The sequence below is a fragment of the Corapipo altera genome, unplaced genomic scaffold (genome assembly GCF_003945725.1).
Source record: "Corapipo altera isolate COAL_440 unplaced genomic scaffold, ASM394572v1 51, whole genome shotgun sequence".
NCBI lineage: Eukaryota > Metazoa > Chordata > Aves > Passeriformes > Pipridae > Corapipo > Corapipo altera.
In genome coordinates this window covers 9,553,311-9,574,487 of record NW_020884892.1, presented here as the reverse complement: position 1 = coordinate 9,574,487, position 21,177 = coordinate 9,553,311, and the positions used below count along the sequence as shown (strand labels likewise).

At 40.4% G+C, this 21,177-nt stretch overlaps 1 protein-coding gene across 1 annotated transcript in view; it reads left to right on the top strand.

Annotated features, from left to right (window-relative positions):
• The first annotated feature begins 654 nt into the window (after nucleotides 1-654).
• COL14A1 (collagen type XIV alpha 1 chain) overlaps nucleotides 655-21,177 on the top strand; it is a 115,738-nt gene continuing 95,215 nt past the window's right edge. The window contains exons 1-5 of the mRNA XM_027645619.1: nucleotides 655-662; nucleotides 4,089-4,211; nucleotides 9,911-10,027; nucleotides 11,063-11,206; nucleotides 14,227-14,313. Of these exons, the coding sequence (XP_027501420.1) occupies nucleotides 4,124-4,211; nucleotides 9,911-10,027; nucleotides 11,063-11,206; nucleotides 14,227-14,313 (436 nt within the window). The 5' untranslated portion in view covers nucleotides 655-662; nucleotides 4,089-4,123. The remainder of the gene's footprint in view (nucleotides 663-4,088; nucleotides 4,212-9,910; nucleotides 10,028-11,062; nucleotides 11,207-14,226; nucleotides 14,314-21,177) is intronic.

The following is a 21,177-nucleotide window of genomic DNA, read 5'->3' as shown; positions in this document are numbered from 1 at the left end:
CTTAATTGTAAATTAAGTAGGGTATACCACAGAGTAACTCATATTTCTACAGGAATATAGATTCTGCAATTCCATGTACCACTGCAGTGTCCATGCATATGGCAAAAAATGTACAAATGCACTACAACACTTTTAATCAAGGTTTATACTAAGCCAGACAAATGCTGGAACACTTTAATATAAATATTTCCCCGATGAATCACTAATCCACACATCTCAATAGCTGGCGTGGGGGGATACTTGCATTCCAAGGCGTACTGCAGAATAGGCACCTTCTAAATCATTTATAAACGAAGTGAATGAGGAACTTCGGGGAGAGGAAAATGAGTTAACAGGTAACAAACCCAGAAGACGAAGGGCACTGGCAAGCTCAGCACCTGCCCGTGGAACACTGCCCGTGCCCCCCCGGCCCTGCCTCCCGCTCACCTGGCCGCGCCCCCGCCGCGGGGGTCGGGCTCGGGGGCGGAGGGTGGGATCTCAGGCATCGCTCGTGCCTTTCCCCCCCCCTTCTTTCCACCTTCTGCTCTATAATTGCCCGCCTCCTTTCGCTCCCCTCTTGCCTTATCGGATGCGGAGCGGACAGCGGGGAGGGAAGCGGCTCTCCCGCAGCTGCCTCAGCACCCGCAGCCCCGCGTGAGAACGAGCGGCCGATGCCCGCACAGGTCGGTGTGAGCTCCGCTTCGACTCCCTCGGGGGTCGGGGGAGGCGGGCTGGGGTCGGGGCAGGAGCGGGAACGGGAACGCTTCCCGCCCACCTGCCCGGCCACCCCAGCGGCGGCGGGAGCAGAACCTCGGGGGGACAATGGGGTGAGGGAGGAGGAGATCGAGGGGTGGAAAGTGGCGAGCCTGGGCTGGGGCGGGGAACCCCCTTAGAAACTCCTGCAAAGGCGTTACTTTTAAAAATAACAATAATTTCAAAAAAACCCCCAACTAGTCTCGGTGGTGGTGTGACGAAGGGTCTGGCTGATGCCCGCGTCCCGCCGCGGGTGCATCCTGCCTGTCTCCCTCGCTCGCTGCCGCGGCGCGTCGGGACAGCTGGGTCGCTCTGCCCCAGCTCTGCACACCCGGTGCCCAGGGGGGATGTTATCCCAGCGAGGGCTGCCCGGGACGGTGAGCTCGGTCCCGCCCGCCGGCAGCCCCTGGGTCTCAGGGGGGCACATTCCTCGACAACGAGCTCCTCGCTGTCCCTTCCTTCACCTGGGTTGTGGTGGGGGGCCTCGGTTTCACACGAGTGGGTGCTGATGGTGGGGAGCGCCCCGAAGGGAGTTGGGACCTGGGGCTCCCGCGTCCGTGGGCCGGGCTGGGTCACACTGGGGAGGCGGGCGGGTCGTGGCACGGCCCGGGCTCCGCCTCGTCCCGGTCCCTCCGCAGCCTTCCCCCAGTGGGGCCGGAGGAGGTTGTTCTGTAACTTTGGCCAGCGGGACGTGGACAGGAACGCGTGGCTGTTCCCGCGCCTCTCCGTAACAAGACACTCGGAGAGGAGAAAAAAAAACCCCAGACTAACCTGCTCGCCCTGGGGAGGGGAGCCAGGGCTGTGTGGAGGCGGCTCAGCCTCCTCCCCTGCACTGAGTGCACGTCCGCAGCCAGGGCAGTTCGGAAGGATGTGTGCGGCGTTTATCCCGGCTGGGACCTCTCGAGGGCAGGTTGTTACCTCAGGAGAAGGGCCCTGATCCCAGGCAGGCGTCCTGGAGCCCTGCTGGGAGAGGAGCTGCGAGCTCGCGGGGCGGGAGGCTCACCTCGTGGCAGGGCTCTTGCTTTGGGAGAGTTTGGTGTCTGCTCCCAGCGCTGTTCTGGCAGATAAATGATTTACCAAATACTTACTGAAAGGTGATATATATATATATATAAATATGCATATATATGTATATATATATATATGTATATATATATATATATATATATATATATATATATATATATATATATAAAGCAGGAGGAATAGGATATTTCTTTTTAGTCTCAGCCAATGTCAGCCACGAGGTGGCTGCAGACGGGTAGTTGCCTTTCCTGGTTGAGTGAACTTTATGTGCAGATCATTGCAGAGGTGAACTTGTACCTAGTTGATCCAGCACCAGTTCTGTCTGTCCCAATAAATCTTACTTCTCTGCACAATGGCTGTTCTCTAAAAGGAGCAGCGGAGAATGTTTCTACACAGGATTACTAGTCAGGTAGTATTTATAGCTCTTATTTGGGAGGAGGGTTTATGTCAAATCTAGCAGATGGGGAATTAAACCACCACTGGGAATGAATATTTTAATGTCTGCATTATTACATGGAAAGAAATCCCCACATCATTAGTGGTGACTGCATGGAAAAATGAGTTGTATTCTGTTCTTTGAAGAGTTTATATTTACTTAATCCAGGTGTATTCCTGAGTGAGGGGAAAAGAATAAATACGCAATGTGAGATGCACAAAGGATGGATTTCAGACTGTTTTAAGACTCTCTTCATTCTTCCCATTGCCTGTCAGTAGGCAACTGTCTGCTGACTGTGGTCCTTGAGTGTCTGACTCTGGTTCATGTAGTAGGAAGCCTGGGCACTTTGCTCATGCTTCAGAATTCTGTCTGGAGGATGTGCCCTAAAAAACAGGCATACCAATACATAAGTTTCTGGTGCACATCTCTGTTATCGGATCTAGCTACTTGCCTTTGTCTTAAGAGATTTGTATTGTAAGAGATTGATTCAAAATATGTGTTTAAGTAATGTGAAATTTGTTGGCTAAAACTTTGATAACCTCCTGTAGAGATGTAATTTACGATGTATAACCCCCCTGTATATTTCTAGGAGTTATATCGAGCATTAATGACTGGAATGTGTGACAGTAGACCTATCATGTCCTGGGATAACTATGGCAGGTTGTAAATACTTGAAAAGAGAAGGAAATGTGGGTTTTATCATGTTATCTGTTTAATAATGGTTGAAGTGCTTCAATCTGCTTTTTATATGAGATAGTGGTTGAACCAGTCGCTTTGGTACCTTCCTCAGAAGTGAAGGAAAACATGGAAGGCAAATACGGTGATAGTATGTTGGGCATATTAGAGAAAATGACTCAGGAGGTGAATGGGGGGAACCTGCAACACAGAAATGCATAAACCAAAATTTACCCAAATTTACCCATAAACCTTCAAATGCTGTCTCTTTGACAGCAGGAAATCTACTATTAATTATCTTAATTTGATTCTCCTGTAGTATTCTAACAGGAGAGGGCAGCAAAAATTCTTCTTCTTGGCTCAGAACATCAACTAAAACTAGTGCATTAAAGTTGAGTGATAGATAAATGTATGATGTTAGGAACATGTTGATGTATCTTGAGAGATACTTCTGTGTATGTTGAATAACTGCACTCAGAAGTGTTAAAGGCCAGGTTCAGATGATGAAATTGGTACTGTTTTTAAGATATCTTCTGTGGACAGATAAATGATCCTTTCTCGAACTTGTTCTTTAGCACCAGAATTGCTTCCTGTAACCCAGCTAGTTCACTAGGATTACACTGAGTGTTCATATACTGCTGCATTCTCAAGTGTTGATGTTCCTAACTGATCAGGTTAGAGCAAATGGTTTTGATCATGATATTACCTATTGTGAGTGCAGGTAGTACAACAGAGAGCACACAATAAGTTAAATAAGGTAGAAAAAGGAAAACGAGTAGGCTGTAGAGGACAAAGAAGACTTATGTTCCTTCAGAACAAAGTTCTGCCTTTTTTTACAGACTTCAGAGTTCTTTACCACAGGTATCTTGATAATCAGGTGCTGCAACACTGGGTTGTATAGAGATACAGGTTGTACCTCCTTGTGCATAACATACTCCATTTCCAATACTTGTGTATACTTAGCAAGGAATATACTGTTTCTTTTTATCTGGGCCAAGTTTTCAGAACTGTTGAGTAGCCCAAGTGCAGTTCTTTGTCCCTTTCAGGTAAAATATGCCTTGGTTATAAAATTACTGCCTGGAAATTTTGACTCCACTGATATCTGTGATAAATTCCTATTTTTTTTTTTTAATGGAATCCAGATTTTGCCCACAATTTTCATTAAAGTGGATGCCTTATCTTTGCAGGTTGAGTAAGTCTTTTTGATCTATGTTTTCAGACCTGCTGATACTGTGTATATTTGAGAGGAAGAAGATGCTTTGTCGGTATGAGATACAGAGCTGTTTCCTCTTGGCTTTTCTAGCTATCACAGCTTTCTTCATCAGTGATGCCCAGGGCCAAGGTAAGTCATAAATAAGAAGATGAAGCTTTTCACTCTGATGTGCAGAAATAGAGTTTTTTATTCCAAATGCAAGTGTTACTTTCCTCTTAGTAGGGTTTGAATCCAGTACTACTGAAATGGAGCAGGAGTTTTGCTGCTGAGGGAGGGGCAGGGAGGAGTAGAATTACATGTTCGTGTGTGCTCTTTGAACCTACTATCTCAAATAACATAAATATTTGTGCAAATTTGTGTCTGTTGAAATGAGTTATCCACAACATTTTTTCTTCTTATTATATAAAAGCACTGATCAGAAATTGCTGTGACTGTGCTCTATGTAATCAAGAAGGTTTGAAGGATCAGCTATGATATTAAGCTTGTATAGAATATATTTTTTTCTTTGTTGGAACAGTGGCTGTTGTAACACTTATTCCATATTGCACAGATCTGCTAAATGTCACAGGCTACTTCTACAGCTTTTAAAAAAAGTCCTTTGTGAGTATTAAAGGATATTGCTGGGATTGTTAGGCTTACGTACATGTTGGATTGTATTGACAGTGGCTTGACTTCTAGAGAAAATTTATCCTATTGCTTGGGGAAGAAGGGAGGAAGAATGCCAATGACTTCTTGTGATTTCTAAAGAAAGATGTTTCTCTCAACTCTATGTTTATGAAATCCCTTTGCTATGAGACTGTATGGGCATAGCTGGGAGCAGAATTCGTTCCTGGGGCTCTTTTAAAGTGTTTTGTGTGATGCATTATTCATGAGCACATTCAGAGACTATTGGCAACCTGAGGCTTTTGAAGTTCTGGTAAATGCAAGTAGCTTTGTCCAGTCTTCGTGGCACTAAAGGGCTGGGTAAGCATACCATCATGTATGTTTGGGAATCTGTGAGCACTTTACGAGCCTCTCCCAGAACTTAGGGACACATGTAAGCTGTAATATTTGATGTCGGCGATGTGAGGTGAATGAAGAAATGTATGATCCCAATGTTCAGTGCATCAGTTGTTCTGGTCAGAAATGAGGTCCAGAATGTTTGTGACTTAATGAGCCAATAAAGCAAAGCATATGGTTAGTCCTTTCTCTGTATTTCAGTCTGAATACATATGGTTAAGATTTACAAAACAGGATTGGGGGTTGAGATCCATCTCCACAAAGTTTTGTGAATTTCCTTGATCTTGGAAAACTCTTCCTCACTGTTTGGGGTTTTTTTTTGTTTGTTTTGCTTTTACTTCTTGTTATTATTTAAACTTTGATTTAGTAAGTTATATGTAAAGGGAAAAAATTCTCCAACTATTAATGCAATGAAATGAAGGTCAGAGAGACGCTTTTTTCCATGGTAATCACACTAGCAGAAGCTAGAGTTGGTGTACTTGATGAGTAAAGAACAATACTTCCCTTGTTCTTCCACTCTTTCAGCAAGCATCAGCTGTGGAATGCTGTCAGCATGTGATATTAAGCTAAGTGGACTAATGCCTTGGCCAACATGACTGTTATTTTATTGAATGAAGTGATATGAAGTCTCTGTTCTATGTTCACAGAAAAAAATATTTCTTGTTACACTTAAAGTAGTAAGATGTTTCTCAAATCGTTTCTTTTCTCAAGGTTGCCACTGCTTGCAATAAGCTCTTCGTGCAGCTGACTATTTACAGTTTAATACAGCACTAATAGTTTGTTTGTCTGTTTTAAGAAACTGTAAGCTCTGCCAAGGTGTAGGAAGAGCTGGTATTAGTTCCAGCTTGTGTTTCCTTCCTTTGGCAAAAGTGCTCAGGTAAAGGTGTGTAATGTGACTTCTTGGAAAGGAGAATATGTTTCGGAGACTGAAGCCAACATGCCTGAAGCTACAACTTATTCCTTCAGCTGAGCTATGTGGTTCTGTCTCATTTATTGCCCGAATGACTTACAAACCACATAGTGCCATTCAGTTTTTACTCAACAACAATTGCTTTTTCAGCACTGCCGTTTCTTCCACATTCAGTATAATGTATAAATAACAGCTCTTGTCTACTTATATTCTTATATAGTACATGCAAATAGTGCTGGGCAAGAAAAATACTTCAGGATTTTTCATTTGTTCATAAAGTAACTTGTTTTGAGAGCAGTGTATTTAAAGATGGAAACTTCTTTGTGTAGCAATAACTTCCATGTTACAGTAGCATTACTACTGTAATTGCTAAGTAATTGTAGTGCATATTAACTTGCTCAATTCTTATGACAGAAGTAAATTGGAAGCCACAAGGTTTAGTTAGTATCCAATCTTAGACTATTGGATGTCTTGGAGAACCGTACACAGGCGATTTATGGTATTTTTCTTTTTCATTAAGATACTGAATAGTTGATAACATTCTTTCCCTAGTTGTCCACAGGAGTTATGTGTTTGGAGTGGTAATTTATCTGGTGGCATAAACCAAAGTCTTGAACTTATCAGTTTTCTTTTGGGTGACTGCTCTAACGCTGCTGAAGGCCATTCTCTTTTGCATTCCTGTAAAACAACTTAACGAGATCTAGCTACTGATTTTTATCAGTTAACTGACTCAGCTTGGATTAATTTTTTTCCCTTTCTGCAAGAAGTGAGATTTTGTTCCACAGACAATAAAGGTCCAAAGAAATAAAGATATCCTCTTCAGGTTGGTGAATGTGTAGTAATTCCCATCAATATTTTGTTGTCTGTTCGAGTGTTAGATTTTTAACTTCCTTAGCTGTATGTACTTCTCTATGCCAGAACTTTAGTCTTTGCACAACTAAGACACAGTTGATTATCTGTCTAGTGAATAATTACTTTCTTTCTTATGGTTAATTGCTGTGTGGGAATGTCCCTTCCCCTGCACTGCTGCCTTTGATACCAAAAGTACCCAGTGAAAATTGACCAGTTATGTAAAGACTATTCTGGCACAACTTTTCTAGTCTTTCACATTGTAACTCCGTAGTAAACAAAAAAACTTTTGGTGATTGTGTCCTTCTTTGCTTGTAAGATCTGTGATTGTTTTTTAGGGGCTCAAAAATTTACCTGGTTTGGTGATGGCTAATAGCAATTAGGCCAGAACTATGCTTCTTTGTTAGAAGGTGCTTTCATAAACTGTCAAGTTGAAAGTAGGATGGAAAGGAATGACAGGGAAGGAAGAAGATGGCAGAGAAAATGAACTCTGAAATTCTTAGACATGTTTGGTTTTTTTTTTTGTCAATCTTTAGTGTTACCTTGTTGCTCTCTGCTCTGCCTCTTAATCCCCATACAAATTTATCACCTAATCCTAATAAAATCTGCAGCATTTTTGCACTTGCATACAGTCATTATTTAAAAGTTTATTTGCTATTCCTGAGACAAAATAAATAATAAAAGGAATTGCAGATTTATAAGCTTGTAGGTATGATTTGTCTCTCTTGGTTCATTCAGCCCAAATTTATTGTGATTTATGTATAACTGAAAGACACAATGAATCTTGAGAATGAGTTAAAAGCTGTAATCCATAATTACAGTCTGCTTGGCTTTAAAAACTTTTTACCATAGTCTGTCTTTTTTTTTTTTTTTTTTTTCTTTTTTTTTTTTTTTACAATTATAGCATGCTGAATGTTCTTGCAGAAACCTGCCCAGCAAAAAACATTTTGCAATACAAGGGCCAAATTTTCAAAGAACTGATGTTATATTTGCAGCAATTCCTGCACTTTTGCTTGCAGCCTCTTTTTGTCTAAACTTCAGGGAGGTGGCAGGCAGACTGAAGACAAGGTCTGACAAGATTGTGTCCAGCAACTGAGGACATGCACAGGTTGGGTGTAAGCCCAGTGCTGCAAATCAGAACAGTTTTGAGTGTGTGGAGTTGGTGTGCTGCCTGCTGTTTCTGTCTCCTTGCTTTTCTTGAGCTTATTCTCTAAACTCTTTGAGAGTGTGGAGGTGTCACTAAGCTTCTCCTGATACTTATGTACTCTCTTTTCTGTGTTCTGGTTTTAAGTCCCTTGAGGCAGAGAACTGCAGAACCTGCCTTTGGTCTGACAAAACTGCCACTTACGGAACGAGAGGCTGATGCAAGGGAGTGCATCTCTTGTATTAAATCTCCAGATTTTTACTTTGAAGATCCAAAATGTATTTAATGGTAGATGACATGAAAAAACACGCACCCCCAAATCTCCAAAAACTACAGCCTGGCTCTTTCCTTCTTTCTTCCCCCAAACTGTTGGAAAAAGTAGCATGTAGGAAAAAGTAATCGGTTCAGGATGGATCTTTGGCTGCTGCTGGTGCCAGAACTGCATTGGCTGTAGCAGGTCAAATGGAGAGGCCAGAGACTGTTGGCTAGCACGCTCTGCCTCTTGACTCAGATGCTCCATGTGCTGTAATCCATGTGCCTTAAATTTTAGAAGTATAATGAAAACTGTTGGTTTATTTTATCTAATGGACCAACAAACGGTGGGCATAAGCCTAGTCAATTAAGAGCTATTGTAGCACTGGGGAAAAAAACCTGCCACTTCTCTGCTTCAGATTTGCCTTATTTCTTAGACTTACTAACAGGAACCTAAAGGGTGGTAGTGGCCACCAAAGGTTTGAAAAATGAAGGAAAAAGTTCAGGGGGCTGTGAAGACACCAGGAAAAGGAGCAATAAGGTTGATGGAGGTGTTTGTTAAGATTTTCTAGCCCTTTCTGTAATTCAGCCTCTGGGAAGTTTCCCTGGCTGCCTCTCCCTGTAGATCAGTTTGTTCTATTTGAGCCAAACCCTATTCAAATGTATGAAGATTTCCCCATATTGACAGCCTTGGATACCACAGGCTGCACTGCTAGCAGCTCTGCTGCAGTTGTTCAGTGAAGGAGGGATGTGCCTCCCTGAAGTAGAGCAGAAATGTTATGTAGAGTGTTGTCCAGCATCAGTGGAGCTTGACTGAACAGAGGGATGCAAAGCCACGAAAAAGTAGTGTATGTGCAGAGGCACAAAGTTGCTGATGTCACAGTACCAGTGTGGGGCAGTTTTCACATTTGTTCTTGTGTGGATTTCTTCACTGATATATCACCTCTTTCTCAATCATTTCATGCTTTTCATTTCACCTGCTGCTTCAATTCGAAACCTAGGTGATGGCAAAATATAAATAGAAGCTGGATTTGCTTACCATCCAGATTGCCCCAGTCGAAATCTTGATTTGCCTGTGCATGCTTGCTAGTCTTCATAACACTGAAGCAGTTCTTGCAGCTGTAAGTCTTTGTGCTGCTTAAACCAGGTTTGCAAATTGGGCAGCTTATGTTCCCTCTGCCTTGTGCATGCCTATCTTTTCTCTTGGTTATTCTGTCTTCACGTGAATTTGAAAATTTGGCCCTGAATGACATTAAATGTGGATAAATGCCTATGGTAATGAGAGGTGAAGGAGTCCAGGTCATCCATATTGCCAGTGTAAGCAAGGAGAGCAATTTTAATTCCCATATATTAACAAAGAGCATTTTTATTACCAGCTTTGCTTGCTAAACTAGAGTCTTAACATCTAACATGGTTTGTCTTTCTGTCTTCTGCTATTAGGTTTTTAGTTTGTTTTTGTGAAGAGATAAATAAAAGGTCTGTCTGAGGGAAGTAGTGCACCTGGGGATGTCATTTTACAAACTAATAAACTGATGTATGTGACATTTTAAATAACTTGCATCCTTTATCATTAAAATTTTGTGTTGTCTTCCTATATGTGTATATATTTTTGTTTAAAATTGGTGGTTACTTTTTATTTGAATTTAAAATCTTGTTTTCTTTCCAAACTTGCAGTGTCCCCACCAACAAGACTAAGATATAATGTAGTGAGTCCTGACAGTGTACAGATCTCTTGGAAAGCCCCCAAAGGGCAGTTCACTGGATATAAGCTTCTTGTCACTCCGAGTTCAGGTAAAAGTCTGTATGTTCTCTTTTAAGGTGAAAGGACTGTCTTCCTAAGGCTTAAAACTTTTCGGAGGCTAGTGTTGTTCCCTAAGGGCTAAGAAATTTTGAGCAAGCTTTGGATAATGGAGTTGACCAGCTGGTCAACAGAAGAGACGGATTGATTTCACTGAAAGGTGGTCACAGGCATAGAAAATGTGAATCGAATGCTTAAGGTGTCAGAAGTGGGTGAATGCTAGTTATGCTTCGTTTGTAGTCTTTGGGAACTGTGACTTTCTTCCAGTGGGGTGTAAGGAAGTCTAGGAAGTATTCAAGGGAAAGCATTGGAACCGTAATTTGGTCAGAGTTTTGAGGTGGATCTCCCTGACCGTTATCCCGTAGTGAACTCTCCAGAAAAGATCAAAAAGAATTAAGAAACAAGCAGCCTATGAAATTTTTTTTGAATGGGAAGTTGAAAAGGTAGACAACAAAGTGGCTACTTTTTGTAGGGCTATAGGGGTCCTACTTCTGTACATTTGAATTTAAAATTGGGTATAGAAACAAGTTCTAATATAGAGCTAAAATGCCTATCTGTACATGTTTGTATACAATCTTTATGTATATAAATGCACAGAGAAATGGTTAATATTTGTATTTATACATGAGAATTTCCTTGCCCAAAGAAATTGTTGAAGAGAGTATTCAGAGATTACATGGGTATGATGGGGCTGGAACTGGCAGCCAATCACAGAGCATGGGTATGATGTTACCAAATATACCAGCTTTTTGTAAAATGTTTCATTTCTTAATATCTTTACTGGACACTGTGGCTATTTCATGAGGCCCAGATCTTAGAGTGTTTCTATTTAAGAAATGTGGTTAGACTGCCTGACTTCTTGCTTTTTTGGGATGGTCTCCGGTCTGACTGTACGGATAGTCCCAAAAATGGGAACGCTTGGGTCGTGGTAGAGCTTGAGGTGTTTTCAAGTCATTACATTTACTCTGCTATAAGAATAGCAAACAAAGTTATGTATTTTGGGGATTTTTTTTTCTTCTTTATTACAGGTGGAAAAACAAATCAATTAATTCTTCAAAACACTGCAACTAAAGCAATTATTCAAGGTCTCATTCCAGATCAAAACTATGCTCTTCAGATCATTGCATTCAGTGAAGACAAGGAGAGTAAGCCAGCACAAGGCCAGTTCAGAAGTATGTGTCTCATTATGCCTGACATGCAGAATTTATCAGATGTTTAGTATAACTTTTGAAATGGTAACAAGTCTAACAGAAAGGGGATAATGGAAAAACAGTTTCTTCTGTGGAAGAGGGGTAATTAAAAGCCACAGATTTTAACTGGTACAAATACAATTGGAGGCCTGAATTGATTGCCTAGGAGATTCTTGCATTGGACTATCTTTGTTTCCATTGGATTGGCGTCCCTTTCTTCCTCAATCCATTAGGAAACTAGCTGGTATCTTGTGGAAAGAATCTTCAGTGAGTGAAAAGAAGGGAAGTGCTATATTCTGATACTTAAAAAATTTCCTTTTTATTAAAACATTGTTATAGCTGTACCAATTGGCAACTAGTTGCTAGTTCAATACTTTGAAAGGCTGAATTTTTACTGGTGTGTATATATATATATATATATATATATATGTCTTAACTGATTTATCTTGATCTTCATGTTAAACATGAATTTGGTCCATAAAGACAAAAATGTGACAGTGTAGGAGTACAGTTGAAAGCCTACAGTTGAAAGTTGAATTCCCTTGACACTGAACATTTTTCACTGTCACTGCTAAACCATCTTTCTCTTAAAACCAGCACAAGATAAAATATGCTGAGTGCTTGATGTGGTGTGTGTCGAAGTCTTTCTAGCTTTTCATCACTACAACTGTGTGTGTAGTACCTTAAGATCTGTCCTATTTAAGAAACCCACAAAACCACAGATTACTTTAGCATTAAAGAGAAGCCCACAGAAGGCTACAGCAAATTCTATAATACTAGGTGTGGCTGGTTTTTAAATGACCTTTACTCTTTAGGAAAAGTAGAACTGGCAGCTTGATTTAAGAATATGGGGTAGTGCTCTATTTAGTATACTCTCTTTGCTGCAGGTGAAAACATATAGTACCTAATAAGGCTGGAGTTTCATTTTACAGTATAATGCCTTGCTTGAGTAAAACCAGATACAGCGTATATACAAATCCTTCTTTTTTGTTACCCTGTATTATAGTTTCCCCCCCCCCTTTTCTGACACATGGCCACTAATTCTTGAGATGAAAAAAGGTCAAACATATAAAAAGCTTTGAGAATATCATCTGGTTTGGTGCACTGTAAGTATGGTTTTAGTGCTGCTGAGTTGTAACTGATGTACAAAGAGTTCTCAAGCCTATAATAAAATTTTATTGTTAAAAGAGTGTTTCTCTTTATATAGCCAGGTATACATTCTTATTCTAGTACATAGTATTTAATTAACTAAGAGCAATGGTTTTTTTTTTTTCCTTTGATAATGCAGATGTAAAAACATGCACTAGATCAATTTTTTTATCAGTGTAAATATTTGAATAAAACTAGTGTCTCCTTGTCTCTTCTTCCTATGTGGTTATAATTTGACAGTTCCCAAATCCAGAAACCTCTCTCAGGGTGTGACAAATTTGTTTCCTTTGAGCATTTTCGACCTTTTATACTATTTCTCCGGAGCCTTGCCTCTCGATAGCACTAGCATTAGAGGAGGCCATCAAGCATCTCCTCAGCTTGCTCTTAACCTTTTCTCAAAGGAATGCTCTTAGAAGGCTAAGCCAACAGCATCCTTTTTGACTGATATTATTCTGCTTATTTGACCTCTCTTGTTTTAGTCAGGATCCTGTTCAGTTAAGAATTAAACCCAGACTCTGACTAAGACCCGGTATCTGTAGCCCAGCTAATAACCAAGATCTCCTCAGCAAGCTTGTGGACTTGAATTTGCTTCTTCATCAGTTTTGCAATCACTCACTAAAGACAGAGGTGATGCACAGGTACCCATGCTGTGTTAGTAAGAAGAGGTGTTGTTCTCACCTCTATACCTGGAATATAAGGACTGGGGGTTCTGCAAAGGGTTATCACACTGAGAAGATCACATTGAGATGTTTGATGGCTTGCTGTATTCCTAAGACCTTGGTCTTGTGCTTATATTTTGAATTGGAACTTGGAGCACTCCTGGTTGATTCAGATACTCCACATAGTATTGAGTAAATGAATGAAATCCATTTCACTTGGGCTCCACTTATGTACAACAGAGTGCTGATGCTGTCTCTCATATAGTCAAGAGACAGATAACCTTCTTTCACCTTCTCAGTATTTTTTTTAATGATGTAGCACAGAGGGACTTTGGTCCTGGCTAAGGCTCTGTGTGTGCTTGGATGAATGTCAGTCATACTAAAGAGTTTAAATGGAGTAGAATTTTATTTTCTATAAAAGATATTCTCAGATTCATTGTTTTAAGCTCTTCCTGGCCATTGTAGGCAGCTGGGGTATGCATTAGCATTCTAAGGAAATTTTGGAAGGGTTTGTTTTTGGGTTTTTTTTGCCCCATATGTGACTTTAGCAATGATTTTGCCAGAACCCTTCGGACTGTTAGTTTAGTAATAGTGGCTACCAATGTAATAGTAGGAATTGCTAACCAAGCTGGGTTCTGCTTGGCTGTTGTAAGAGATTTGAAACATAGTTAAGGGAGGTATCCCACCCACTTGTGGGACAGGAAGCTGTTGAAGTCTCAGCTTTGGAGCAACCTTGCACTCAGGGGAGTATTTGGTGCCCTGAACACAGATTTGGGCATGGGATCTAAGTTGATTCTGTGAAGAGGATAGTGTAACAGCTGGCTTATGTGCTTTTGTATTGACTTGGAGTGGAACTCTGCAATGCTGGACTTTCCCCAGCTAGCTTTGCCAATTTTCTGGACTATATTTCCAGTGTGGGAGCTTGTCTGCATGGGCTTAGGTGCTGATGTCACTATTTGGACTCTCCTGTGTGAGGAGAGTCACTTGTGAGAATTTCAATGATGATAGGATGGGGAACTTTGCGTAAAAATAATAAACCCAAAGGGAGAGAGGGAGAAACCAGAAACAGTCACTTGTTACCTAAGCGTATCTTAAGAAGTTGTGTGCAACTACTTTATGTGGAACAAGAAATTGACATGCTTCTAACTGCTTTGTTTCTAGATTCATTGATTATTTTTCCCTCTTGCTTTTCAGTTAAAGATATAGAGAGAAGAAAAGAAACAAATAAACCCAAGGTGAAGGATCCAGAAAAAACAAATGCGAGTAAACCAGCTCCAGAAGGTCAGATCATAACACATATGACTGATGTGATATTCTTAAAATAATCAGCTTCTTTAACTTGGCCATTGTAGAGATTTTCTATAAGTTAGTACTTTAAATCTGGTTCCCAAGGTTAAATTAAAGAAAGGGGAAAAATCACTATTTTCAAGAATATTGGAGAGTTGCTACAACAGAGGTTTGCTTTTAGTTCTGTGTTTTGCGTTACCACTTTATAAAGTAAGTACTAAACATCACCATGAATAGACAAAAATTTATTAAAATCCTGTTATCTGTACTTCCCCCCTGGGTGCACTTTGAGGAGTGGAAGAATTGTGCATATATGTGTGTACGTAATAATGACTTCATATGGTCTTGGCTGTAGGACAGTCTTGCGGTATTGATTCCCACCTAAAATCAAATTGATACTATTGTATAATTAGGCATATAATAACTTGATAACTGTCCTAATGCAGGTTATATATATGAAAGCATTTGAAACATTTTGAGGGAGGGAAAAAAAAGGGAGTTAATTTTGTCTGGTTGCAAGGAGCCAATCTTCTGGTGAAATGTGATATTGCTTGCCGTGAGAAGTTTGTCTAGTATGGATGAAAATCTAGTTCAAGCTTAATATACAGCTCTATTTCCTGTTATTCTAAAATTCAAATAGCATCTTCTTTATGAAGTAACCCCAACATTAATTATTCCCTTCAGTGATTATTTATGATGTACAGAACAAGCACAGAGGAGAAGAGCTTGATATGAGCCTAAATAGTCTCTCTGTGAATGAACTGGACAGTTTCAAGGATGCCATTTCCCCCCTTCCCTTTTGGCTCTGTCTCCAGGAATGCAAGTATCAAAGGCCTCACCCAAAGCTCCTTGAAGCCCATGCAAATTTTTCTCACTTCAGTGGGTTTTTATTTTTACCACACATACTTGTGTCATGTTTTATTTATTAGCACTGTGAAAAGTTGTTTCCATATAGCATTTCTCAAGCCAAAGCACCCTTGAATTCCATTGGGTACATTGGGAAAAATGTTAGCTAGAGTTTGCAACACTTAAAGAGACAAGTTATACCTGCTAGTACATGATAGGGTAGTGGATAGGTGATCTTTCCTATATCATGTCTGGAGGAAAACTGAGTTGGAAGAAACTAAAGAAGGAAAATGTGATTTGCTTTCTTAATGAAGGACAAGTGATAAAAGTTGAAGGAGGGAAAATTGAGCCTGTAATAGGAAAATGTTGATTAAATGCAGACAGAGGAAAGTGTCTGCCAGACTGTGGGAGAGAATTTATGCTTTTTCATGGCGTAGGGGCAGAAATACAATTGGCAAGAGGAGATTGGATCTGCAGTCTCTCCCTTTTTAGGATTCTTGTTTACTTGTGAAGTCTTTAGCTCAGTCACTTTCCTCCTCCATGCACAACTTTTTACTTATCTGAACTTCTGTTGTATCAGGGCAGTTTGTATCAGAGCAAAATACATCTCCATCTAGCACTTGTGAAAAACTATTGCCTTACTCTTACTGTAGCAGGTTTTACTAGAAGACTGAGGTATACATTTGAAACAATGACAAAACGTATGAACTTCTTGATCAGCAAACCTGACCAGAAAGAAAAAATGTTAATTTTTATGAATTCTTGAATTTGTTTAGCCCTATTCCCAACCCAGCTATATTTTATTGTAAAGTAATGGACCCTTTTCCTGCAGTCTAGCTATTGCATATTTCTTCCCTTTGCGCAGTATAATGATTATTCAGAGTGATGGAGATTCCAACTGAATGACTTCAGTGGGAGTCGGGTGAGATTCCAAGCAAAAACACTGAGCAAAAATAACAGCATCAGCAAAATATGTATAGCTGGGGTAGAAGTGAACTCAGAACTGATACTCAGAGTAATGTTATCAAACCCTTCCTAGTTTAATATATAAAGACTGTTCCACATCATATTGAAATTGGATCAAAGAAATAAGGAAGAGTCTGTGAGAGAAATGGATTAAATAAGTAAGTGCCAAATTTTATGGCAAAACCATGAATAATAACTTCATCCTCTGCAGATGTTTGACAGGAAATTATTTGACCAAATTATTATTATTTGACCAAATTATATATTATTATGACCAAATGAATTCAGGCTAGCAGTTAATTTGTTTCATAACAATTTAATGTATGGTTAAATCTGATGGATTTAATAGCAACCCTGATACGTTGTGTGGCTGTGTTTATATCCTTCGTCCAGTTGGTAAGACCACGGGAGTTAACAGCACAAAAGTTATTAGAATCATTAGAGTTGGAAAAGACCTGCAAGATCATAAAGTTCAGCCTTTGATCTAATACCACCACGCCCACTAAACTGTCTCACAAAGTGCCAGGTCCACTTGTTTTTTGAATCCTTCCAAGGATGGTGACTGCACCACTTCCTAGTAAGCCTACTCCAATGCTTAACCTCTCTTTCCTGAAGAAATTTTTCATAATATCCAACCTGAACCTCCCCTAGTGCAATTTGAGGCCATTTCTCTGTGTCCTATAACTTGTCATCTGGGAGAAGAAGCCGATCTCTACCTCACTGCAAGCTTCTTTCAGGTAGTTGTAGAGAGCAATAAGGTCCCCTCTTAGCCTCCTTATCTCCAGGCTAAACAACCCCAGCTTCCTCAGTCACTCCTCATAGGACTTGTCCTCCAGACCCTTCACCAGCTTCATTGCCCTTCTCTGGACACACTCCAGCACCTCAATGTCCTTTTTGTAGTGAGAAGCCCAGAACTGAACACAGAATTTGAGGTGTGGCCTCACCAGTGGAGTACAAGGGGGGATAATCGTTGCCCAGGTCCTGCTGGCCACAGTTTCTGGTACAAGCCAGGATGCCATTGACCTTCTTGGCCACCTGAGCATACTCCTGGATCATGTTCAACTACTATCGACCAGCTCCCCTATGTCCTTTTCCTCTGGACAGCTTTCCAGCCATGCTTCCCTTCCTGGGGTTGTTGTAGCGCTGCATGGGGTTGTTATGACCTGAGTCCAGGACTTGGCACTTAGCCTTGTAAAACCTCTTACCATTGGCCTTGGCCCATCAATCCAGCCTGTCCAAATCCCTCTGCAGAGCCCTACTACCCTCCAACAGATCAACACTCCCAACCAATGTGGTATTGTGTGTGAACTTTTTTATCTTTTATGATAGTGGCCAGGTTGAGTTAAGTAGAATCTTACCTGTAAACAAGAGCAATCTTTGGCCATAAAAAGAATTGAAAACAGCTGTTGTCCAGATTGGTATTGTCAGTGGTTGTGGCTTCTGCTCTTACCTTGAGTAGCAGAATCCTATTTCTTCATTTATTAGTGTCAAATTTTGATGTAAGGAGGTATCTTCTGTGAACATCTGCTCCACTTGTTACAGAAGGATGCTTATATAAGAAGAAACTAGAGTGTCTTTGCAAGCCTTAGAAAGGCAAATATCATTCTCCTACATATGGAGAATTATGTGACAGAATTCTCCAGCATGAATATTAGGACAGATTTGGCATTGAGTAGGCCAGAAAATCTGGAATCATTGTTTTGGGACGAAACTAATGAGGCACAGCAATATACTTGTCAGTATATATATGTGTGTATTTCATACTTGTGTATGAAAAAACATGTGAACTCTGTCAATAATACAAGCTTCAGCTTGTGGATTGTGATAACTCATGTATCCTGCTGATTTTCCTGAAAGGCAGAAGAGGTACATAATCATATAAACTTGTTTATGAATACTTAGCTAATATACTTTCATCAGGGTCACACAATAAAGCCCAGAAATTTCTCTTTCACATGGAAAAAGATTTCACCATAACCCTTCTGTTCCTCAAAGCCAGCTCTTTGCTAAGAAATGCAATATGGTTATCTGTATTAATGATTCTAGATGGTACCAAAGCATCTCACTTTTATTTTCATCTTTGCTTTGGAGGACTGATTATGCAGTTTTCACCTGAGGCTCTGCTGTGCTGGCAGGTGTGTATGCCTTCTCCTGAACTCCCAAATTTACCTTCTTGTTTAGTCCTTGAAGACAGAAGATTGTATTAGAGTTTTGTCTGTCTTTATGGAATGCTGTTGGTGGCTTTTATGGCTTGCTAGTAATTTTTCCAGCAGATTCAGTAACCTAGATTAAAGTTTTCACCTATTCTGTCCTACCCATTCAAGTGGTTTGAAAAGATGTGCTCCTTTCCTGCTCCAAGTACTATGCTCTTATCGCGAGCAAACCTCCAGTGTATATCCAGTGATGTCATGGTGCCAAATTAATTCAGGCTTAATGTGTAACATTCATCCATCAAATGCTTACTTTATATTTGATTTCCAGAAATTTTCTGTAGTTCTTCTGCACAACCACTTTCAAGTCTTAAGTTTCCTTTCTATATTTTTCAGAACCTGTCATTTTTCAGCTTAGTGATTTATCACTGCTAGGTACACTCATATTAATAATGTCAGAAACCTTCTCTCTTTCTCTCTGTTGAGAAGAAGCTCACAGATGCAGCTTCTTTCAGCACGCACTGATATTTGAGTACTTGTACCCTGGCACTTCGCCAACTCCCTCATGTACAAAGCTCCTTTCTGTACAATGACAGGGGTTAATACATTCTGTGCCTTCTTGGATGTTTTACAGTTTCTCAGAGAACTTCTTTGACCGATTCTCTAATCAAATCCCTTTGGGGAGGGGAGAATCACAGTGTTCTGACTATATCCTTTGGCAAATATGCGACTATATCTTTTTCTGCAGGGTATTTATGTATCTGAACTGGATGTAGCTACCCATTTCAATAAAAACAACAAAACACCGAGGGCCAGTTTTATCTTCTTGCTTGTTGATTTGATTTTTGGGGGTTTTTAGTTGAGAGGTATGGTGGCTTATCCTAGGCTAGCAGCCAAAAATCCCACCTAACTGCTTGCTCACTCCTCTCCCCAGCAGGATTGGAGAGAAGAGAGGAAGAACAGGAATGAAAACGTTTGTGGATTGAGATAAAGACAGGGAGGCTGCTTACCAATTACCACGGTAGGCAAACAGAGTCAAGTGGGGGAAGATTTACTTAGTTTATTGCCAGTTAAAAAAATTGCTAATGAGGGTAATGGGAAACAAAAAAAGACAAAGACTAAAACAACAGCTTTCCTCCCCATTTTCCCAGGCTCACTTGACCTCCTCCCAGACTCCTCTCCTCCTCCCTTGTTATCACTGCAAGTTATACTCAGTTCAAGTCCCTTCAGAGAGAAAGCAAGTGGTACAAAAGGGGTGTTTTGGGGTTATGATCGGGACATAGTGTTTTCTCTCTGCCATTCTTTTTGTCTCAGACCTTTCTTCTCCAATGTATGTCATCCACAGGCTCCAGGGAATATCTGCTTTGCCATGGAGCACTCCTTTGTCTGACCTTGGGGTTCCATCTTTTGTTTCTCATTCCTTTTCCTCTCTTCCTCCTCTCTTTGCCTGAAATTTTCTGTCCTTTCTTAAATATGTTTTTCCAGAGGTGCCACTGGCTGTCCATGGACATGTGGCTGCTTCTCAGAAAAGGCCACCTCTGCAGCCTCCCTCCTGCCAAACCTGACCACAAACACCCAATACCAGAGATGCTCTATTAGTGCTTTACTAGAGTAAAGCTTTTACCTTGTCTTTAACCTATCCTGTTTGGAAATTCCCATATACAAATATCCAGAGCATGCATGGGCCAGATTTCTCTTCTGAATCAGGTGTTGTCAGGATAAACCTTTTACAGGCTATAGACTATTAAAACAATGAGAAATAAGCTCCTATAAAAGATTGTGATTTATGTATCACAATGTTACAGCTACTTTCTCATCGTAAAGCACATGTAATGTAGTCATACAGTAAATATGACTTGTTAGGGAGGTCAGGGGTCTTCACAGCAGAGAACATGGTGGTTCGTTCAATCTTCCCTACTGAAAATTGTGTTTCATCCCTGGAGCAAGTCCATTAGGGGTAGATGTGTTTTTTTCAATGATTTCTATAAAAATCTAATGATTTGTGGCTGAGTTAAAAAGCCTGGGAGAACTGTAGCTTTTTAAATCCCTTAGATGTGTGTCTCTGATGGAGTCACCTTTACCATGTGCCAGGAGCCAAACTGGCAGAACATTATCCGAACTTTCTGGACCAGTGCAGAGCCAACTGAGAGATCTCAGAAAACAGATATTGCCCCTCAGTTCCCTGCCCAGAAGGCATATTAGAGAAAGGTCCAGGAGAAATCAATTGACAATAAAAGCTAGATCTGAGTTTCTAATTGTGGAAGACTGAGACAAGCAGGTAGAAATTCAGGGAAGAGAATTTTTAGCTAATATGTGGGACCATGAAAATAGAAAGGATAACTTGGCAGTGGAAAAAATTAGGCACTGGGTGAGTGAAAAACAGCGTGGAAATCATAGTGGGCCTTAGAGATAGAAAAGCAGAGACTCTATATAATGAGTTGTGTAATGCCATACCTTGGCTGCCACAAAGTATAATAGCAAGGTGCAGATGCCAGGTTACATAATCCGTATGTAGGTAATATAATCTGAACTAATGTTAAAAACAGTGAATAGTTGACTTCATGTGTCTTGATCGATATTCCTACATTTGTATATTAATTTAAATATAAATTTTTTTTTGACAAAGAGGCAAAAATTACCTGTAAGGATAAATGTAGCAAGTCAATATGTACTCAATACCAGCAGAGGCAAGAAGCTAGAATCCTTTATTGGACTTACAAGTTCATATTTAAAGGCTTAGGATTTACATATTTAACAGGGGGGTTACATATTCATTGGGGATTTGCATATTCATTCTATTACAATTGGGGGTTTCACAGAGATGAAGTAATAGGGGAAAACTCAACTTGACAAATCTTGGGGTCTTAGGAATTACCTCATGGGGAAAACCCCATTT